We start from the raw sequence: 21570 nt of genomic DNA on the forward strand, positions 1-21570 counted from the left end.
TGCCATTATCATCCATATGTTTATCCAATAAACTTTTAAATGCCCTCAATACCCGAACAGGCGCTTTGTGACGACCAGGGGCTTTTCACAGTAACTTCATTGCAGTATTAATGTAAGCCTACTTATGACAATAAAGATTATTATTATTACGAGAAATGTGTTCCAACTGCTACAACCCAAGAAAGGTGGTGGTCATAGAGGTTGATGCATCTCAAAAAGGGTTAGAACTGTGCATTATGCATGCATTTGGCTCCAAATGCCTAACTGGATGAAATCCAAATCAAATTCCACATGTACCTGATTGGTAAACTATTCATTGTCAAAATTAATCACAACCTATTGGAAATGTTTTGACGCAAGCACCACAACTGCACCCCTCCAACTTCAGCAATTTCTAGTAAAACTACAGGGATAAGACTTTGAAATCGGTTACAAACTGGATAGCAAAATGCTTACTTTAGACACGCTGAGCACATTACTCAATCCATAAACAAATTGTGAATATTTTGCCAGACTTGTAAGAGGACCGGAATGACATGGAAGCTCAATGTTTTTTAAATTTAAAAAAAAAAAATTTAGGGTACCCAATTCATTTTTTCCAATTAAGGGCCAATCCACCTACCTTGCACATCCTTCTGCACTGTAAATTCTATGATGATCTTTGTGTTGTGGGGTGAAACCCACGAAGACACATGGAGAATGTGCAAACTCCACACGGACAGTGACCCAGGGCCGGGATCGAACCTGGGACGTCAGCACCATGAGACTGTAGTGCTAACCACTGCACCACCGTGCTGTCCAGATATACTCTATGTTAATCTGATGAGTTTTGGTCAACAAAATGCAACCAACGTCAGGTAGAAACAACAAATGATCCACGTCTTCAAGCATTTTGGAGAGTCATTGTAGAAGGTGGGCCGATGACACTAGAAATGCCATGACATCCACAGATGTTTTTGGCTGTACAGAGATGAGTTAGATAATTGAAGAGTTGTGATTTTTAAAGGGAGGCTTGTATCTGAAGCTCTTCGCCAGGGTATGTTGTCAGTTAGACCAGGGACATGGTGGAATCTCAATAAACTGGTTTCAGACAGGGAGGGGAGAAAGGAACATGTTATAAAGGCTCTATGTTTTTACAGGACTTTCGAAAGTCAAGGGTGAAGCTGGGCAAAATGGATTGGAGTTCACTATATTTTTGAGGATGGGGTGGTGAAAGTTTTGTAAGGTGGAGCAATGGGGGCAAGGTGATGAAGCGGGCGATCACATGATGGAGTAGGGGTAAGTTGGAGGATCAGTAGTTTATTTGCAGCTTGCTGGAAGTGAAAAGATTATTATTATTATTATTATTAATAATGATGATGAAGTCAAAAAAGGATGATCGCCAATGTAAAAGCCAGGGTTCGGCATGCCATGTTGTACTTACACAATGTGACAGCATGAACTGTGAGAAAATACATCTGGCAGAAATGGTCCAAACTATTGCTTTTATTTCTTCTTTCACAATGTGTGGGCGTCGCTGGCCAGGCCAGCATTTATCACCGATCCCCAATGGCTCTTCAGATGGTGAGTGAGCTGCCTTCTTGAACCGCTGTAGTCCATGTGGTGGATATACACCCACTGTGCTGTCCCAGGGGTTTGACCCAGCAACAGTGAAGGAATGTTGCTACAGTTCCAAGTCAGGAGAGTGTAGCTCGGAGGGAAACTTGTAGGTGGGGTTGGTCCTATGCATCTGCTGCTTTTATCCTTCTAGATGGTAGAGGTCATGGGTTTAGAAGGTGCTGTCGAAGGAGCCATGTTGAGTTGCTGTCATGCATCTGGTAGATGGTACACACGGCTGGCACTGTGCATTGATGCTGGAGGAAGAGAATGTTTTACGGTGGTGGACGTGGCGCCAATCAAATAGGCAGTGTCATCCTGGAGCTTCACCTATCCTGGTTAATTGGAGATCAACTCCTGACTGGTGCCTTGTAGGCGGTGGACCGACTTTGGTGAGTCAGGAGGGGTGTTACGCATTGCAAAATTCCAGGCATCTGACTTGTTCTTGCAGCCACAGGATTTATATGGCTGGTCCAGTTCAGTTTCTGGTTAATGGTAACCACCCCCAGGATGAGACCCACTATGGGCATTATCACATCCACATTTGAGACAAGTCATCCGAGGTCAGAATCAAATCACTGTGCTGCCCCAAAGAACGGAAACCGCCGATGTAAACTTGTCAATCTAACTGCACTAGAATTTAATGTTCAATATAAATTAGTTGGTTTAGTTCAGACTGCGTAAAATTTTAATCTGTCAGTGCACGGAACAGTGTGCAAATAATTCCTCAGATTTCTTACCTCTTCAACATTTATGCTGGATTTTGCACTGGTCTCCAGGAACTTAATGCCATAATCTATCGCTAACTGGAAAAACAACAATGATGATTATAAACCTCAAGTTGGAAGGAGGTCAATTTTTTCCTGAGCCATAGAACTCAGTCATAAATGAAAGGTGAACAGTTTCTTGAAGCCTTACCTTCTCTCCTCGCTCTTTTGATACCTGTCTTTTATCATTCATATCACATTTGTTTCCCAGGATCATCCTTTCCACGTCTGAAGATGCATGCTGAGAAGGTATAAAGACACTCTGCTTTTAAATCTCACATAGCAATTCATCAATTTTCAATCCTCCCATCTGTTGGGATTAAGGCAACGTAGACAAGGATGCTACATTCTGGCAGCTTACCTCACAATGTGCAGCTATTTCAGAACACACATGCAATTGCCATCCCCCCCACAAGGTGCATCCCCCCCCACCTGCCTCCACCAAAGCAGGAACAGTTCACACTGGATCTCAGTTGTTGGTGCTGCTCCTACACAACATAGAACATAGAACAATACAGCGCAGTACAGGCCCTTCGGCCCACGATGTTGCACCGAAACAAAAGCCATCCAACCTACACTATGCCATTATCATCCATATGTTTATCCAATAAACTTTTAAATGCCCTCAATGTTGGCGAGTTCACCACTGTAGCAGGTAGGGCATTCCACGGCCTCACTACTCTTTGCGTAAAGAACCTACCTCTGACCTCTGTCCTATATCTATTACCCCTCAGTTTAAGGCTATGTCCCCTCGTGCTAGCCATATCCATCCGCGGGAGAAGGCTCTCACTGTCCACCCTATCCAACCCCCTGATCATTTTGTATGCCTCTATTAAGTCTCCTCTTAACCTTCTTCTCTCCAACGAAAACAACCTCAAGTCCATCAGCCTTTCCTCATAAGATTTTCCCTCCATACCAGGCAACATCCTGGTAAATCTCCTCTGCACCCGCTCCAAAGCCTCCACGTCCTTCCTATAATGAGGTGACCAGAACTGTACGCAATACTCCAAATGCGGCCGTACCAGAGTTCTGTACAGCTGCAACATGACCTCCCGACTCCGGAACTCAATCCCTCTACCAATAAAGGCCAACACTCCATAGGCCTTCTTCACAACCCTATCAACCTGGGTGGCAACTTTCAGGGATCTATGTACATGGACACCTAGATCCCTCTGCTCATCCACACTTTCAAGAACTTTACCATTAGCCAAATATTCCGCATTCCTGTTATTCCTTCCAAAGTGAATCACCTCACACTTCTCTACGTTAAACTCCATTTGCCACCTCTCGGCCCAGCTCTGCAGCTTATCTATATCCCTCTGTAATCTGCTACATCCTTCCACACTATCGACAACACCACCGACTTTAGTATCGTCTGCAAATTTACTCACCCACCCTTCTGCGCCTTCCTCTAGGTCATTGATAAAAATGACAAACAGCAACGGCCCCAGAACAGATCCTTGTGGTACTCCACTTGTGACTGTACTCCATTCTGAACATTTCCCATCAACCACCACCCTCTGTCTTCTTTCAGCTAGCCAATTTCTGATCCACATCTCTAAATCACCCTCAATCCCCAGCCTCCGTATTTTTTGCAATAGCCTACCGTGGGGAACCTTTGCTGAAATCCATATACACCACATCAACTGCTCTACCCTCGTCTACCTGTTCAGTCACCTTCTCAAAGAACTCAATAAGGTTTGTGAGGCATGACCTACCCTTCACAAAGCCATGCTGACTATCCCTGATCATATTATTCCTATCTAGATGATTATAAATCTTGTCTCTTATAATCCCCTCCAAGACTTTACCCACTACAGACGTGAGGCTCACCGGCCTATAGTTGCCGGGGTTGTCTCTGCTCCCCTTTTTGAACAAAGGGACCACATTTGCTGTCCTCCAGTCCTCTGGCACTATTCCTGTAGCCAATGATGACATAAAAATCAAAGCCAAAGGTCCAGCAATCTCTTCCCTGGCCTCCCATAGAATCCTAGGATAAATCCCATCAGGTCCCGGGGACTTATCTATTTTCAGCCTGTCCAGAATTGCCAACACCTCTTCCCTACGTACCTCAATGCCATCTATTCTATTAGCCTGGGGCTCAGCATTCTCCTCCACAACATTATCTTTTTCCTGAGTGAATACTGACGAAAAATATTCATTTAGTATCTCGCCTATCTCTTCAGACTCCACACACAATTTCCCATCCCTGTCCTTGACTGGTCCTACTCTTTCCCTAGTCATTCGCTTATTCCTGACATACCTATAGAAAGCTTTTGGGTTTTCCTTGATCCTTCCTGCCAAATACTTCTCATGTCCCCTCCTTGCTCGTCTTAGCTCTCTCTTTAGATCCTTCCTCGCTACCTTGTAACTATCCATCGCCCCAACTGAAACTTCACACCTCATCTTCACATAGGCCTCCTTCTTCCTCTTAACAAGAGATTCCACTTCCTTGGTAAACCACGGTTCCCTCGCTCGACGCCTTCCTCCCTGTCTGACCGGTACATACTTATCAAGAACACGCAGTAGCTGATCCTTGAACAAGCCCCACTTATCCAGTGTGCCCAACACTTGCAGCCTACTTCTCCACCTTATCCCCCCCAAGTCACGTCTAATGGCATCATAATTGCCCTTCCCCCAGCTATAACTCTTGCCCTGCGGTGTATACTTATCCAGATACAACACCCAAAGCAAATGAGGAAATGGCTCACCCGACAATCGTAAATCAGAAATACTTCTGCACTAATGTCGACTGTTGCCATGCCAACGAGGTGACAGGACATCATTGTCTCTCGGCCACTCCAGCGGAAAGTGTGGCCAATATTAGTGTAAATATGTATCGGGGCAACGTCCTCTATTACAATCCCGGACGAGACTCCAACAGTTGCTGGAATATCAGGCAGAAACCCCAATATTTTTAAACTTGTAAGACTACGAGGATAGGATACTTCGCTCCAGGAATGACTCCACGGACAAATAGGGATACGGTAGATTTAAAAACTTTATTATTAACACGGCATTACTAACTTTAACAGCACAGAAAATACAATTTCCGGTTAAACAGTGCTTAAGAAAATGAAACACTAACTCCTAACTACTATCTTCTACATCTGCCCTTAGTGTTGGGTGGGGTTACTGGGTTGTGGGGATAGGGTGGTATGTGGGCTTGGGTCGGGTGCTCTTTCAAAAAAGAGCCGGTGCAGACTTGATGGGCCGAATGGCCTCCTTCTGCACTGTAATTCTATGATAATCTATGATAATCTCCAAACAAATAAAAACCATCACAGGTCAAAACCTACTTTTAAATACAGTTAACAAACACAGAAATACTTGTTGTATACAGATACCTTGGGGAAAGAGTGAGATCCTTCAGGAAACAGCCGGTAAATTTTTGTCTGTGCCAAACCAATGTTTAACTTCACAACTCTTTGCAGAAGCTGCTGTCCTGTTCACAACCAAATCTAAACTGACTGGCTCATTGCTAGAGACCTGATACAGACCTAGCTCCTCGCATTAGTTACATCATCCGTGTCCCACTCAAATCCCATGACCTGATTACTTAGGTTTAAACACAATGTCTCTAATTACCAACTCCCCAGAAATCATAACAGAAATCCATTAGGCTTGTACTTTTAAACATAAGCATGGTCTGAAATAAGGATGATCTCATTTTCTGCAGCCAGTGTCTACCTTTTAAACAAGGATTTTAAAAAGCATTATTGCAGGAGATATATACACGCCCTAATCCAGGCTTTCAACCATTAATACACCAGATACTTAGAACACAATAAATATCTGAAATTCCCACATTCATCACGTCTCTTTTTTAAATTAAGGGGCAATTTGGCATGGTCAATCCACCTACCCTGCACATCTTTGGGCTGTGGGGAGAGACCCATGCAGACACGGGGAGAATGTGCAAACTTCACACGGTGACCCAGAGCTGGGATCGAACCCAGGTCCTCAGTGCCATAAGGCTAACCACGGCACCATCGTGCCATCCCTATTCATCACATCGCTCAATGTCACCACATTCCAGTGTTGAGAACGAGCTGGAAATTGATCAGTAAGAAACGTAACCATGTGCCATTACAAACTCAACCGTTGGTCATTTAAAATAGAATCACCCCCTTCAACCAACACGTAATATTAACCAAGGTTGCTCAGTCACAAAATTCTATAGTTGCTTTGTGAAGTAGCAGAAATGTTAGCAACCTGAGGTCTAAATACATTAATGCTGTATTAAACTTTGAATTTCACAGGTTAGATAAGAAACCAAAACATGGGCTTTGATAAAGGGCCACCTGGACTCGAAAAGTTACCTCTTTTCTCTCCCTACAGATGCTGTCAGACCTGCTGAGATTTTCCAGCATTTTCTTTTTGGTTTCAGATTCCAACATCCACAGTAATATGCTTTTAGCAAAACATGGCAAACCAGTTTGGGAGATTCCCAATGCTGACTTATGTATTCAATTTAGAATTTTAAATGTGGTGCTTGCTTATTCTGGTGAAGAAATTACTTTGGAGTTATCTTGTACAAGCTCAGCAACTAACTAGGCATCGGTTTAGGTGGCTCCTTTTGTCTCTGCTTAATATCTTCCTGAGAATGTCGTGCTGTCTTGGGAATCTGTGCTCTGCCAACAAGTCCTAAGATCCAGTTTATCTTCCATTGTTATACAATCACAGAGTTTCACTGACCTATCCACCAACATCCTCAGATTCCTCCCCTTGTAGCCAATGGCCGTTTAGCTCATATTCCTACAATATTTAGATTAAAAGTATCGGGAAGGTGGGAATACAAGGTGGCTGCTGCAAACAGGAGTTAGGTTTGTAAGAAGAAGAAAATTATGGATTGAAGAGATTGAGGAACAGGCTGAAGAGGCTAAATGGTCTCCTCCTGTTCCTTTTCCAATGAGTGCAGCAAGCAGAGGGGGCTCTGCCAGACATATTTCCAAATGCTTTGTGGACGCAAATAAGTAAACAATGCGGCGAGAGAAAAGCTGTTGAGTTAGAACTGGCTTTCATTTTGTCGGTGGTAAAAATGGTACGTGGGCAAGAGCGAGGCAACACCATTTAAACCACTCATTCTACTCGGTGTGGATTTCAAGCTGTGACACATCTATCATAATTAAAATATCACTTGCGTTTTCTGAAATCATGAAAGTTAGACAGCAAGATAAAAATTCTAAATTACCATGCCCACAAGGGAAACGTTAGTTATTAAACAGGTCCGGGGAAGAAAAGATGAACAAATCACACTTTTTATACACAGGTGAATCTTTGTGCTCAAACTAAGGCTGTTAAATGTGATGAAATTGAAGCTTCTTCAGAGTCCAATGTTAGCATCAAGTAAATAGGGACAATATAGAATAGGCCAAATTCTATTTTACTGAATGGAATTCCCACTGCTATTTGGCGATTGCATGTTTTGAAGTTCCTTCATTTTTGCTGGGTCAAAGTAGAGAAATTCCTCCCTAACACCACATGGACTGCAGTGGTTCAAGGCTGTTCACCGCCCCTTTCTAAAGGACAATTAGGAATGGGCAATAAAAATGTTAGGCTGGCCAGCAATTCTTACATCCCATGAAATAATTAAACAATTCTCTACAACTAGCAATCCAACAATTTAATCTACTTTTCACTCCAAAAGCTCCTTTCACTTTGCACATTCGCATTGCAGGCCCAGAACAGGGAACGTTTCAAACTCTCAAACCTGTAGCGAGTGGAAATAGAAATTTGTTTGCCCGTTTCATGCCACTGATTCTCAAACAACTGATTTCACGAAAGATGCACCATCCAATCAGTATGGGATCAACCTCAGTATCAAAGCTGAAAATGACAGCATGCTCCTCACAACATTCACCAATCAATTTGGGCCAAATGGCCTCCTTCTGCACTATAAATTCTATCACTCATTTAATTTAAGATAATGCTCACATTTGAAAACAGTTTCTCCATCCATTGATAATATCCATTTCAATGGCATTAATTTATCAGTTAAACACAAAATGCACTAATTAATCCACGGGGACCTGCATTTACTGTACGAATAATGCTGATAAATCTTAATGCCTTCAATAAAGCACATACTCACCTCTTCAATATTCCTTATCCAGTTCTTTATATTGTCGAAAGACTTCTCATTTGTGATATCATACACCAACATTATTCCCTATAAACAAATGACAAATCAAATGACACCAATTATACTCAGTATATTTCTACTCTGCTTCTTCCATCTAGAATCATAGAATTCCTACAGGGCAAGAGGCCATTCGGCCCATTGAGTCTGCAGCAACCCTCCGAAAGGGCACCCTATTGAGACCCATGCCCCGCCCTATCCCTGTAACACCACCTAACCTTTTGGACATGAAGGGACAATGTATTGTGGCCAATCCACCGACTTTTGAATTTTGAATTGTGCCAACCCATTTCCTCTCCATACCCCACACAAGTGCGAGGTGATTCATTTTGGTAGCAAAAATTTGAATGCGGATTACAGGGTTCTGAGGAATGTGGAGGAACAGAGAGATCTTGGGGTTCATGTCCACAGATCTCTGAAGGTTGCCACTCTAGTGGATAGAGTCGTGGGGTTAGGCTTATAGTGTGTTAGCGTTTATTAACAGGGGGCTTGAGTTTAAGAGCTGCGGGGTTATGCTGCAACTGTACATGACCCTGGTGAGACCACATTTGGAGTATTGTGTGCAGTTCTGGTCACCTCACTATAGGAAGGATGTGGAAGCATTGGAAAGGGTGCAAAGGAGATTTACCAGGATGCTGCCTGGTTTGCAGGATAGGTCTTATGAGGAAAGGTTGAGGGAGCTAGGGCTTTTCTCTTTGGAGCGGAGGAGGATGAGAGGTGACTTAATAGAACATAGAACAGAGAACATGCAGTGAAGAAGGAGGCCATTCGGACTATCGAGTCTGCACCGACCCACTTAAGCCCTCACTTCCACCCTATCCCCGTAACCCATTAACCAATCCTAACCTTTTTGGTCACTAAGGACAATTTATCATGGCCAATCCACCTAACCTGCACGTCTTTGGACTGTGTGAGGAAACCGGAGCACCTGGAGGAAACCCACGCAGCCACGGGGAGAACGTGCAAACTCCGCAGTGACCCAGCGGGGAATCGAACCTGGGACCCTGGCGCTGTGAAGCCACAGTGCTATCCACTTGTGCTACCGCACTGCCCAAAAGGTTTATAAGATGATGAGGGGGATAGATAGAGTGGACGCTCAGAGACTATTTCCTCAGGTGGATGTAGTGGTTACAAGGGGGCATAACTATAAGATTCAGGATGGGAGATATCGGAGGGATGTCCGAGGTAGGTTCTTTACTCAGAGTGGTTAGGGTGTGGAATGGACTGCCTGCTGAGATAGTGGAGTCGGACACTTTTGGAACTTTCAAGCGGTTATTGGATAGGCACATGGAGCACACCAGAATGACAGGGAGTGGGATAGCTTGATCTTGGTTTCGGACAAAGTTCGGCACAACATCGAGGGCCAAAGGGCCTGTTCTGTGCTGTACTGTTCTATGTTCTATCAAGGTGGAGAGTGAAGTAGTTGATTCGGTGACTAGGGTGTTGAATCTTAATAAAGGGAACTATCAGGATATGACGCGCGAGTTGGCCTCGATAGAAATGAAATGAAAATCGCTTATTGTCACGAGTAGGCTTCAATGAAGTTACTGTGAAAAGCCCCTGGTCGCCACATTCCGGCGCCTGTTCGGGGAGGCTGGTACGGGAATTGAACCGTGCTGCTGGCCTGCCTTGGTCTGCTTTAAAAGCCAACGATTTAGCCCATGAGCTAAACCAGCCCCTTTAGATAGATTGGGGAGAGTTACTTAAAGGGTGACAGTGGATAGGCAATGGCAAACATTCAAGGAACCCTTGGGGGAACTAGCAACTGTTCATTCCTGTCCAGCACAAAAGCAAAATGAGTAAGAGGGCCAATCCTTGACTTACAAAGGAAATTCGAAACAGTATCTGATCCCGGTAAGAAGCATACAGATTGGCCAAGAAAAATAATAGGTCTGAGGATTGGGAGCAGTTTAGAATTTAGCAAAGAAGGACAACGGGATTGATTAAGAAGGTGAAAGTACAATACGAAAGGAAGCTTGCAGAGACCATAAAGACTGACACCAAGAGTTTCTACAGAATGTGAAGAGAAAGAGATTGGGAAAGAGATTGGAAAACAGAAACAGGGGAATGTATAATAAACGGACAAGGAAATGGCTGAGCAATTGAATACATACTTTGGTTCTGTCTTCACAAAACCAGATACCAGAAATGTTGGAGAATGTTGGAGAGTTTAGTGAGAGGGAAGAACTGAAGGAGATCAACATTAGTAGCGAAATGGTGCTGGGAAAATTCAAGGGATTGAAGGCGGATAAATCCCCAGGGCCGGAGAATCTGCATTATCAGAGTGCTTAAGGAGGTGGCTCTGGAAATAGTGGATGCAAAACCTTCCGGGATTCTATAGACTCTGGAACTATCCCTGCAGATTGGAGGGTAGCTAATGTCACTCCGATATTCAAAAAGGGAGGTAGAGAGAAAGCAGGGAATTATGGACCAGTAAGCCTGACATCGGTAGTGGGTAAAGTTCTTGAATCCATTATCAAGGACTTTATAGCGGAACATTTAGAAAGCAGTGGCAGGATCAGTCAGAGTCAGCATGGATTTATGAAGGGGAAATCATGCTTGACAAATCTGTGGGAATTTTGAAGATGTAACCAGTACAGTTGACAAGGGGGAGCCAGTCGATGTGGTATATTTGGACTTTCAGAAGGCGTTTGACAAAGTCCCGCATAAGAGATCATTGTGCAAAATTAAAGCGCATGCGATTGGGGGAAATGTATTGAGGTGGATAGAAAACTGGTTGGCAGAGAGGAAACAAAGAGTAGGGATTAATGGGTCCTTTTCAGATTGGCAGGCCAATCTGAGGGGTGCTCAGTGGGGTTCCACAGGGATCGGTGCTGGGACCCCAGCTATTCACAATATATATGATTGATTTGGCTCAGGGAACAAAATGTAACATCTCAAAGTTTGCAGATGATACCAAGTTGGGTGGAAAGGTGAACAGTGACAAGGATGCAGAGATCCTACAGCAAGATCTGGACAGGTTGGGCAAGTGGGCAAACCAATGGCAGATACAGTATAATTTGGATAAATGTGAGGTTGTTCACTTTGGAAGCAAAAACAGGAAGGCAGATTACTACCCGAATGGTTGTAAATTGGGAGATTGGGAGACATGCAGGTGCAGCAGGCGGTAAAGAAGGCTAATGGTATGTTGGCCTTCAATGCGAGAGGTTTTGAGTACAGAAGCAGGGAAGTGTTGTTGAAATTATTCAGGGTGTTGGTGAGACCACACCTGGAGTATCGTGTGCAGTTTTGGTCCCCTTTTCTGAGGAAGGATGTTCTTGCTCTCGAGGGAGTGCAGCAAAGGTTTACCAGACTAATTCCAGGGATGGCGGGACTGTCATAAGAGGAGAGATTGACCAGGTTCTCGCTGAACTTCAGAAGAATGATGGGGCATCTCATAGAGACTTATAAAATTCTGACAGGACTAGACAGGATAGATGCAGTGACGATGTTCCCGGATGGGTGTGTCCAGGGGTCACAGTCTGAGGATTCAGAGTAAACCATTTCAGACAGAGATGAGGAGACATTTCTTCACAAAGATTGGTGAGCCTGTGGAATTCATTATCACAGGAATGCTGAAACATTGAATATATTCAAGAGGCGGCTGGATATAGCACTTGGGGAGAATGGGATTAAAGGCAGGATTAGGCTAGAGTTGGACGATCAGTCATGATCGTGATGAATGGTGGAGCAGGCTCGAAGGACGTAAAAGGCCTCCTCCTGCTCCTATCTTCCATGTATCTATGTATTTAGTTGTTTAGATGTTATGTGCTGTCCTGCCCAAGAGCCATAAGAAAGTGATCGGTTTTGTCACATGCAAAGCAACAGTCTGCGTCAAGCAGACAAACTATTCTGGAGGGTTTTTTTTTTTTAATTTAAAGTACGCAATTCGTTTTTTTTTCCAATTAAGGGGCAATTTAACGTGGCTAATCCACTTACCCTGCACATCTTTGGATTGTGGGGGTGAAACCCACACAAACACGGAGAGAATGTGCAAACTCCACTTGGACAGTGACCCAGAGCCGGGATCGAACCTGGAACCTCAGTGCCGTGAGGCAGCAGTGCTAACCACTGCACCACCGTACTGCCCTCTTCTGGAGTATTTTAACCATCAGCCAGCTCTGCTGGGCTCGACACTCAGAACAGGATGCCAATATTTTTGAAAAATAGCCAGGCAGTGGAAAATGTTTGAATGTTTCTTTTTCGTCAGGTTGAGGGTTGAGCCTTGCCCAAGAGTAGCAGTCTTCGGGTTATCAAAACAGCCAGATCTCTTCATGAGGAGGAAGGCCGATTCCCTTGTCTTTGCCTCCCTGATCGCCCGCCGCAGAATCCTGCTCGGCTGGCGGTCAGCAGCACCACCCAAAGCTGTAGACTTCTGTCCGACCTCTCGGAATTTCTCCAAATGGGTGAAAATTAAATTCACCATCTGAGGGTCGGAGGAGGGTTTCCACAAAATAGGGGAGCCACTCACTCGGTTGTTCCAAGACCTGTCCTTAGTCAACAACTAACATCCATGTCCAACAAGAAACATGAGGCGCAGCGTCACACCAATATAACTGGAGCAGAGTACAAGAACAGATGAGGGAAGAAGGCAAGATAAACAGGGAAAACAGCCAGAATCGAAAAACTATTGGGAAACGAAAAACAGGAGATCCTAACCACCACTGTAAATAATGCAGGAAGAACAACAAATAGAAACTGGCCGGTGTAAGTATTTTTCTTCATCCTCGGTCTCCTAATGTTTGTTCACACTTATCCTTGTTTTGTATACTACAAAAATCTCAATAAAAACATTTTTTAAAAAACAATTTCTTATTAGTCTAGAAATCAAATTTGAAATAATTGCTTTACGAGAAGCTAATTTTGAATCGAGCGGGCTGTTTGTACTTACCATAGCACCCCTGTAGTATGCTGTTGTAATGGTACGGAATCTTTCTTGACCTGCTGTGTCCCTGAAATAAAAAGGTAGATAAAATTAAAATAGAAATATCAACCACCTATGGAACCTCAACTTCACAAACTAACGGCATGAACTCTCGCCTGTGTCGCAACACTTAAACAACATAACACGCTATAAAGCAAAGCCGGGTAGAATCTTTGGCAGCTGTGTACCTCTCTCCAATGAACTCAAATCCTTTCTGTGCTCGTTTCGAGCAGGAAACCAACAAACCATTGTCAGCTGCCCCAAGAGCCTCGGACACATAGAACAGAGAACCGTCCGTACCTACCATCACAGCTTCCAAAGTCAGATCGGCCTTCTTGAAAGTGAACCCTCGGAAAGCATTGTGTCCTGACAGAGTCCCTGGTTGTGCACTCAGATCCTGCGCACACGAACAGATATATTTGTGTCATCCGCGGACATCTTCAATCTCTCCCTACTCTGTTCCACTTGGTTCAAGAAGACCACTGCCATTCATCACGATAAGGGCTTATTGCCCTTAGTGTTGGGTGTAGTTACTGGGTTAAGGGGTTATGGGGATAGGGTGGAGGTGTGGGCCTCGGTAGGGTGCTCTTTCCAAGAGCCGGTGCAGACTTGATGGGCCGAATGGCCTCCTTCTGCACTGTAAATTCTATGAAATCTATGGCTGATTATCCAACTCAATAGCCTAATCCTGCTTTCTCCCTATGATCCCATTCTCCCCAAGTGCTATATCCAGCCGCCTCTTGAATATATTCAATATTGTAGCATCAACTACTTCCTGTGGTAATGAATTCCACAGGCTCATCTCTGACCGAAATGGTTCACCCTGAATCCTCAGACTGTGACCCCTGGTTCTGGACACACCCATCATTGGTAACATCGTCCCTGCATCTACCCTGTCTAGTCCTGTTAGAATTTTATAAGTCTCTATGAGATCCCCCCTCATTCTTCTGAACTCCAGTGAGAACAATCCCAACCGAGCTTGCGCAGGGTGAAGTCGAAGGTGGGTGGGGGGGGGGGGGGGGGGACGACTAAAGTGACATGACAGTAAAATTGTGACCTGGTTGGGAATCTGTTAGATTTGAAAGAAAGCAAATAATATTGAAAAATAATTCCAATTGATTAACTAGATAGTGGAGTAACTAAACCAGAGGGCAGAGATCGGTATTTAGCATTTAATTTTACAGTAAAAATCTAGCGTCAGGGCCGTATAGTTAAGTGTAACTCAATCTGACAATAATTCAAGTGTTTATTTCAAATTAATTAATTAGTGCTTAAATGTCACTCAGCGGGGTGCAGTGCTCCAACTGTGAGATGTGGCAGATCTGTGACGCTTCCAGTGTCCCTGTCGACTACATCTGCAGTAAGTGTAACCAATGGCAGCTCCTCACAGACCACGTGGTTCGGTTGGAGCAGCAATTGGATGCACTTAGGAGCATGCAGGTGGCGGAAAGCGTCATAGATCGCAGTTATATAAATGTGGTCACACCCAAGGTGCAGGCAGAGAGATGAGTGACCACGAGAAGGGGCAGGCAGTCAGTGCAGGAATCCCCTGTGGTTGTCCCCCTCTCGAACAGGTATACCCCTTTGGATACTGTCGGGGGGATAGCCTATCAGGGGAAAACAGCAGCAGCCAGAGCAGTGGCACCACGGCTGGCTCTGATGTTCAGCAGGGAGAGTCAAAGCGCAGAAGAGTAATAGTAATAGGGGACTCTATAGTCAGGGGCACAGATAGGCGCTTCTGTGGACGTGAAAGAGACTCCAGGATGGTATGTTGCCTCCCTGGTGCCAGGGTCCAGGATGTCTCCGAACGGGTAGCAGGCATCCTGAGGGGGAGGGCAAACAGGCAGAGGTCGTGGTACATATTGGTACTAACGACATAGGCAGGAAGGAGCATGAGGTCCTGCAGCAGGAGTTCAGGGAGCTAGGCAGAAAGTTAAAAGACAGGACCTCTAGGGTTGTAATCTCGGGATTACTCCCTGTGCCACGTGCTAGTGAGGCTAGAAATAGGAAGTTAGAGCACCTAAACACGTGGCTAAACAGCTGATGTAGGAGGGAGGGTTTCAGTTATGGAACATAGAACGATACAGTGCAGTACAGGCCCTTCGGCCCACGATGTTGCACCGAAACAAAAGCCATCTAACCTACACTATGCCATTATCATCCATATGCTTATCCAATAAACTTTTAAATGCCCTCAATGTTGGCGAGTTCACTACTGTTGCAGGTAGGGCATTCCACGGCCTCACTACTCTCTGCGTAAAGAACCTACCTCTGACCTCTGTCCTATATCTATTACCCCTCAGTTTAAAGCTATGTCCCCTCGTGCCAGCCATTTCCATCCGCGGGAGAAGGCTCTCACTGTCCACCCTATCTAACCCCCTGATCATTTTGTATGCCTCTATTAAGTCTCCTCTTAACCGTCTTCTCTCCAACGAAAACAACCTCAAGTCCATCAGCCTTTCCTCATAAGATTTTCCCTCCATACCAGGCAACATCCTGGTAAATCTCCTCTGCACCCGCTCCAAAGCCTCCACGTCCTTCCTACAATGCGGTGACCAGAACTGTACGCAATACTCCAAATGCGGCCGTACCAGAGATTTGTACCTCCTGACTCCGGAACTCAATCCCTCGACCAATAAAGGCCAACACTCTTTACAAGGCCTTCTTCACAACCCTATCAACCTGGGTGGCAACTTTCAGGGATCTATGTACATGGACACCTAGATCCCTCTGCTCATCCACACTTCCAAGAACTTTACCATTAGCCAAATATTCCGCATTCCTGTTATTCCTTCCAAAGTGAATCACCTCACACTTCTCTACATTAAACTCCATTTGCCACCTCTCAGCCCAGCTCTGCAGCTTATCTATGTCCCTCTGTAACCTGCAACATCCTTCCACACCGTCGACAACACCACCGACTTTAGTGTCGTCTGCACATTTACTCACCCACCCTTCTGCGCCTTCCTCTCGGTCATTGATAAAAATGACAAACAGCAACGGCCCCAGAACAGATCCTTGTGGTACTCCACTTGTAACTGAACTCCATTCTGAACATTTCCCATCAACCACCACCCTCTGTCTTCTTTCAGCTAGCCAATTTCTGATCCACATCTCTAAATCACCCTCAATCCCCAGCCTCCGTATTTTCTGCAACAGCCTACCGTGGGGAACCTTACTGAAATCCATATACACCACATCAACTGCTCTACCCTCGTCTACCTGTTCAGTCACCTTCTCAAAGAACTCAATAAGGTTTGTGAGGCATGACCTACCCTTCACAAAGCCATGCTGACTATCCCTGATCATATTATTCCTATCTAGATGATTATAAATCTTGTCTCTTATAATCCCCTCCAAGACTTTACCCACTACAGACGCGAGGCTCACCGGTCTATAGTTGCCGGGGTTGTCTCTGCTCCCCTTTTTGAACAAAGGGACCACATTTGCTATCCTCCAGTCCTCTGGCACTATTCCTGTAGCCAATGACGACATAAAAATCAAAGCCAAAGGTCCAGCAATCTCTTCCCTGGCCTCCCAGAGAATCCTAGGAAACATCCCATCAGGCCCCGGGGACTTATCTATTTTCAGCCTGTCCAGAACTGCCAACACCTCTTCCCTACGTACCTCAATGCCATCTATTCTAATAGCCTGGGTCTCAGCATTCTCCTCCACAACATTCTCTTTTTTTAATCTGGACCATTGGGAGCTTTTCCGGGGCAGGTATGACCTGTATAAGAAAGACGGGTTGCATCTAAACTAGAGAGGCACAAATATCCTGGCCACGAGGTTTGCTAGTGTCACACGGGTGACACTAAAATAGTATGGCAGGGGGGTGCGCACCAGAGCAATAGGTCAGAAGGTGAAAAAATTGAGGGAGAATGAGGGAATAGGGCCAGTATGGCTCGAAAGAAGAGCAGACAGGGAGATGTTGCTGAAAACAGGACTGGTGGCCTGAAGTGCATATGTTTTAATGCAAGAAGTATAGCGGGTAAGGCAGATCAACTTAGAGCTTGGATTAGTACTTGGAACTATGATGTTGTTGCCAATGTCGATTTCGGCGGCATGAGAACAGCTGGTGAGTGGTGAGTCAGTTTCAGCGGGAGCATTGCGGAAGGAGGTTGCTGGGAGGTAAGTCAACCTTTAAAAGCACTTGTCTTTGCAGGGGCAGGCCAGTCGATTTCGGCGGCGTGAGAACAGCTGGTGAGTGGTGAGTCAGTTTCAGCGGGAGCATTGCGGAAGGAGGTTGCTGGGAGGTAAGTCAACCTTTAAAAGCACTTGTCTTTGCAGGGGCAGGCCAGTCGATTTCGGCGGGAGAACAGCTGGTGAGTGGTGAGTCAGTTTCAGCGGGAGCATTGCGGAAGGAGGTTGCTGGGAGGTAAGTCAACCTTTAAAAGCACTTGTCTTTGCAGGGGCAGGCCAGTCGATTTCGGCGGCGTGAGAACAGCTGGCTGGTTAGTCAATTTCAGCAGGAGCTGAGAATTTTTTCTTTTTTTTTTATTATTTTAAATTAGTTTTTTAGGCGGGAACAGGAAGTCGACCCGCGGACGTCTGGGAAGACCCTCCCCAATAAATTCTGGTGGAGAGGAAACCCGAGACACTACACGTGTAGTGTCTCCCACCCGCCCTCCTCCTCTAACCTAATAAGAAAACCCATTGGTCTGAGGTAAGTACCATATTTTATTATATTATTATTTTTTAGCCAGATCTTGGTAGAAAGTTGGAGGAATGGCAGGGAAGGGAGTGCAATGTTCCTCCTGCAGGATGTTTGAGGTGAGGGATGCAGTTAGTGTCCCTGCTGATTTTACCTGCAGGAAGTGCTGCCATCTCCAGCTCCTCCAAGACCGAGTTAGGGAACTGGAGCTGGAGTTGGAAGAACTTCGGATCATTCGGGAGGCAGAAGGGGTCATAGATAGCAGCTTCAGGGAATTAGTTACACCAAAGATTGGAGATAGGTGGGTAACTGTAAGAGGGACTGGGAAAAAACAATCAGTGCAGGGATCCCCTGCGGTCGTACCCCTGAGAAACAAGTATACCGCTTTGGATACTTGTGGGGGGGACGAATTACCAGGGGTAAGCCATGGGGTATGGGCCTCTGGCATGGAGTCTGTCCCTGTTGCTCAGAAGGGAAGGGGGGAGAGGAGCAGAGCATTAGTAATTGGGGACTCTATAGTCAGGGGCACAGATAGGAGATTTTGTGGGAGCGTGAGAGACTCACGTTTGGTATGTTGCCTCCCAGGTGCAAGGGTACGTGATGTCTCGGATCGTGTTTTCCGCGTCCTTAGGGGGGAGGGGGAGCAGCCCCAAGTCGTGGTCCACATTGGCACCAACGACATAGGTAGGAAAGGGGACAAGGATGTCAGGCAGGCTTTCAGGGAGCTAGGATGGAAGCTCAGAACTAGAACAAACAGAGTTGTTATCTCTGGGTTGTTGCCCGTGCCACGTGATAGTGAGATGAGGAATAAGGAGAGAGAGCATTTAAACACGTGGCTACAGGGATGGTGCAGGCGGGAGGGATTCAGATTTTTGGATAACTGGGGCTCTTTCTGGGGAAGGTGGGACCTCTACAGACAGGATGGTCTACATCTGAACCTGAGGGGCACAAATATCCTGGGGGGGAGATTTGTTAGTGCTCTTTGGGGGGGTTTAAACTAATGCAGCAGGGGCATGGGAACCTGGATTGTAGTTTTAGGGTAAGGGAGAATGAGAGTATAGAGGTCAGGAGCACAGATTTGACATCGCAGGAGGGGGCCAGTGTTCAGGTAGGTGGTTTGAAGTGTGTCTACTTCAATGCCAGGAGTATACGAAACAAGGTAGGGGAACTGGCAGCGTGGGTTGGTACCTGGGACTTCGATGTTGTGGCCATTTCGGAGACATGGATAGAGCAGGGACAGGAATGGATGTTGCAGGTTCCGGGGTTTAGGTGTTTTAGTAAGCTCAGAGAAGGAGGCAAAAGAGGGGGAGGTGTGGCGCTGCTAGTCAAGAGCAGTATTACGTTGGCGGAGAGGATGCTAGATGGGAACTCTTCTGCCGAGGTAGTATGGGCTGAAGTTAGAAACAGGAAAGGAGAGGTCACCCTGTTGGGAGTTTTTTTATAGGCCTCCTAATAGTTCTAGGGATGTAGAGGAAAGGATGGCGAAGATGATTCTGGATATGAGCGAAAGTAACAGGGTAGTTATTATGGGAGATTTTAACTTTCCAAATATTGACTGGAAAAGATATAGTTCGAGTACAATAGATGGGTCGTTTTTTGTACAGTGTGTGCAGGAGGGTTTCCTGAAACAATATGTTGACAGGCCAACAAGAGGCGAGGCCACGTTGGATTTGGTTTTGGGTAATGAACCAGGCCAGGTGTTGGATTTGGAGGTAGGAGAGCACTTTGGGGACAGTGACCACAATTCGGTGACGTTTACGTTAATGATGGAAAGGGATAAGTATACACCGCAGGGCAAGAGTTATAGCTGGGGGAAGGGCAATTATGATGCCATTAGACGTGACTTGGGGGGGATAAGGTGGAGAAGTAGGCTGCAAGTGTTGGGCACACTGGATAAGTGGGGCTTGTTCAAGGATCAGCTACTGCGTGTTCTTGATAAGTATGTACCGGTCAGACAGGGAGGAAGGCGTCGAGCGAGGGAACCGTGGTTTACCAAGGAAGTGGAATCTCTTGTTAAGAGGAAGAAGGAGGCCTATGTGAAGATGAAGTGTGAAGTTTCGGTTGGGGCGATGGATAGTTACAAGGTAGCGAGGAAGGATCTAAAGAGAGAGCTAAGACGAGCAAGGAGGGGACATGAGAAGTATTTGGCAGGAAGGATCAAGGAAAACCCAAAAGCTTTCTATAGGTATGTCAGGAATAAGCGAATGACTAGGGAAAGAGTAGGACCAGTCAAGGACAGGGATGGGAAATTGTGTGTGGAGTCTGAAGAGATAGGCGAGATAATAAATGAATATTTTTCGTCAGTATTCACTCAGGAAAAAGATAATGTTGTGGAGGAGAATGCTGAGCCCCAGGCTAATAGAATAGATGGCATTGAGGTACGTAGGGAAGAGGTGTTGGCAATTCTGGACGGGCTGAAAATAGATAAGTCCCCGGGACCTGATGGGATTTATCCTAGGATTCTATGGGAGGCCAGGGAAGAGATTGCTGGACCTTTGGCTTTGATTTTTATGTCATCATTGGCTACAGGAATAGTGCCAGAGGACTGGAGGACAGCAAATGTGGTCCCTTTGTTCAAAAAGGGGAGCAGAGACAACCCCGGCAACTATAGGCCGGTGAGCCTCACGTCTGTAGTGGGTAAAGTCTTGGAGGGGATTATAAGAGACAAGATTTATAATCATCTAGATAGGAATAATATGATCAGGGATAGTCAGCATGGCTTTGTGAAGGGTAGGTCATGCCTCACAAACCTTATTGAGTTCTTTGATAAGGTGACTGAACAGGTAGACGAGGGTAGAGCAGTTGATGTGGTGTATATGGATTTCAGCAAAGCGTTTGATAAGGTTCCCCACGGTAGGCTATTGCAAAAAATACGGAGGCTGGGGATTGAGGGTGATTTAGAGATGTGGATCAGAAATTGGCTAGCTGAAAGAAGACAGAGGGTGGTGGTTGATGGGAAATGTTCAGAATGGAGTACAGTCACAAGTGGAGTACCACAAGGATCTGTTCTGGGGCCGTTGCTGTTTGTCATTTTTATCAATGACCTAGAGGAAGGCGCAGAAGGGTGGGTGAGTAAATTTGCAGACGATACTAAAGTCGGTGGTGTTGTCGATAGTGTGGAAGGATGTAGCAGATTACAGAGGGATATAGATAAGCTGCAGAGATGGGCCGAGAGGTGGCAAATGGAGTTTAATGTAGAGAAGTGTGAGGTGATTCACTTTGGAAGGAATAACAGGAATGCGGAATATTTGGCTAATGGTAAAGTTCTTGAAAGTGTGGATGAGCAGAGGGATCTAGGTGTCCATGTACATAGATCCCTGAAAGTTGCCACCCAGGTTGATAGGGTTGTGAAGAAGGCCTATGGAGTGTTGGCCTTTATTGGTAGAGGGATTGAGTTCCGGAGTCGGGAGGTCATGTTGCAGCTGTACAGAACTCTGGTACGGCCGCATTTGGAGTATTGCGTACAGTTCTGGTCACCGCATTATAG

The 21570-nt window shown here is 45.5% G+C and overlaps 1 protein-coding gene across 3 annotated transcripts in view; it reads right to left on the bottom strand.

The window, feature by feature from the left end:
- The window catches only part of LOC140404492 (ras-related protein Rab-8B-like), a 55988-nt gene that overhangs the window by 19961 nt on the left and 14457 nt on the right, over nucleotides 1–21570 (bottom strand). For all 3 annotated transcript variants that reach the window (XR_011938510.1, XM_072493106.1, XM_072493105.1), the window contains exons 2-5: nucleotides 13397–13457; nucleotides 8458–8535; nucleotides 2515–2604; nucleotides 2337–2402 (exon numbers count right to left, since the gene is read on the bottom strand). Coding sequence is in view for 2 of the 3 variants with exons in the window: in XM_072493106.1 (XP_072349207.1) it covers nucleotides 2337–2402; nucleotides 2515–2604; nucleotides 8458–8535; nucleotides 13397–13399 (237 nt within the window). In the remaining variant the exon portion in view is untranslated. The remainder of the gene's footprint in view (nucleotides 1–2336; nucleotides 2403–2514; nucleotides 2605–8457; nucleotides 8536–13396; nucleotides 13458–21570) is intronic.

The sequence above is a fragment of the Scyliorhinus torazame genome, chromosome 30 (genome assembly GCF_047496885.1).
Source record: "Scyliorhinus torazame isolate Kashiwa2021f chromosome 30, sScyTor2.1, whole genome shotgun sequence".
In the NCBI taxonomy this organism is placed as follows: Eukaryota; Metazoa; Chordata; class Chondrichthyes; order Carcharhiniformes; family Scyliorhinidae; genus Scyliorhinus; species Scyliorhinus torazame.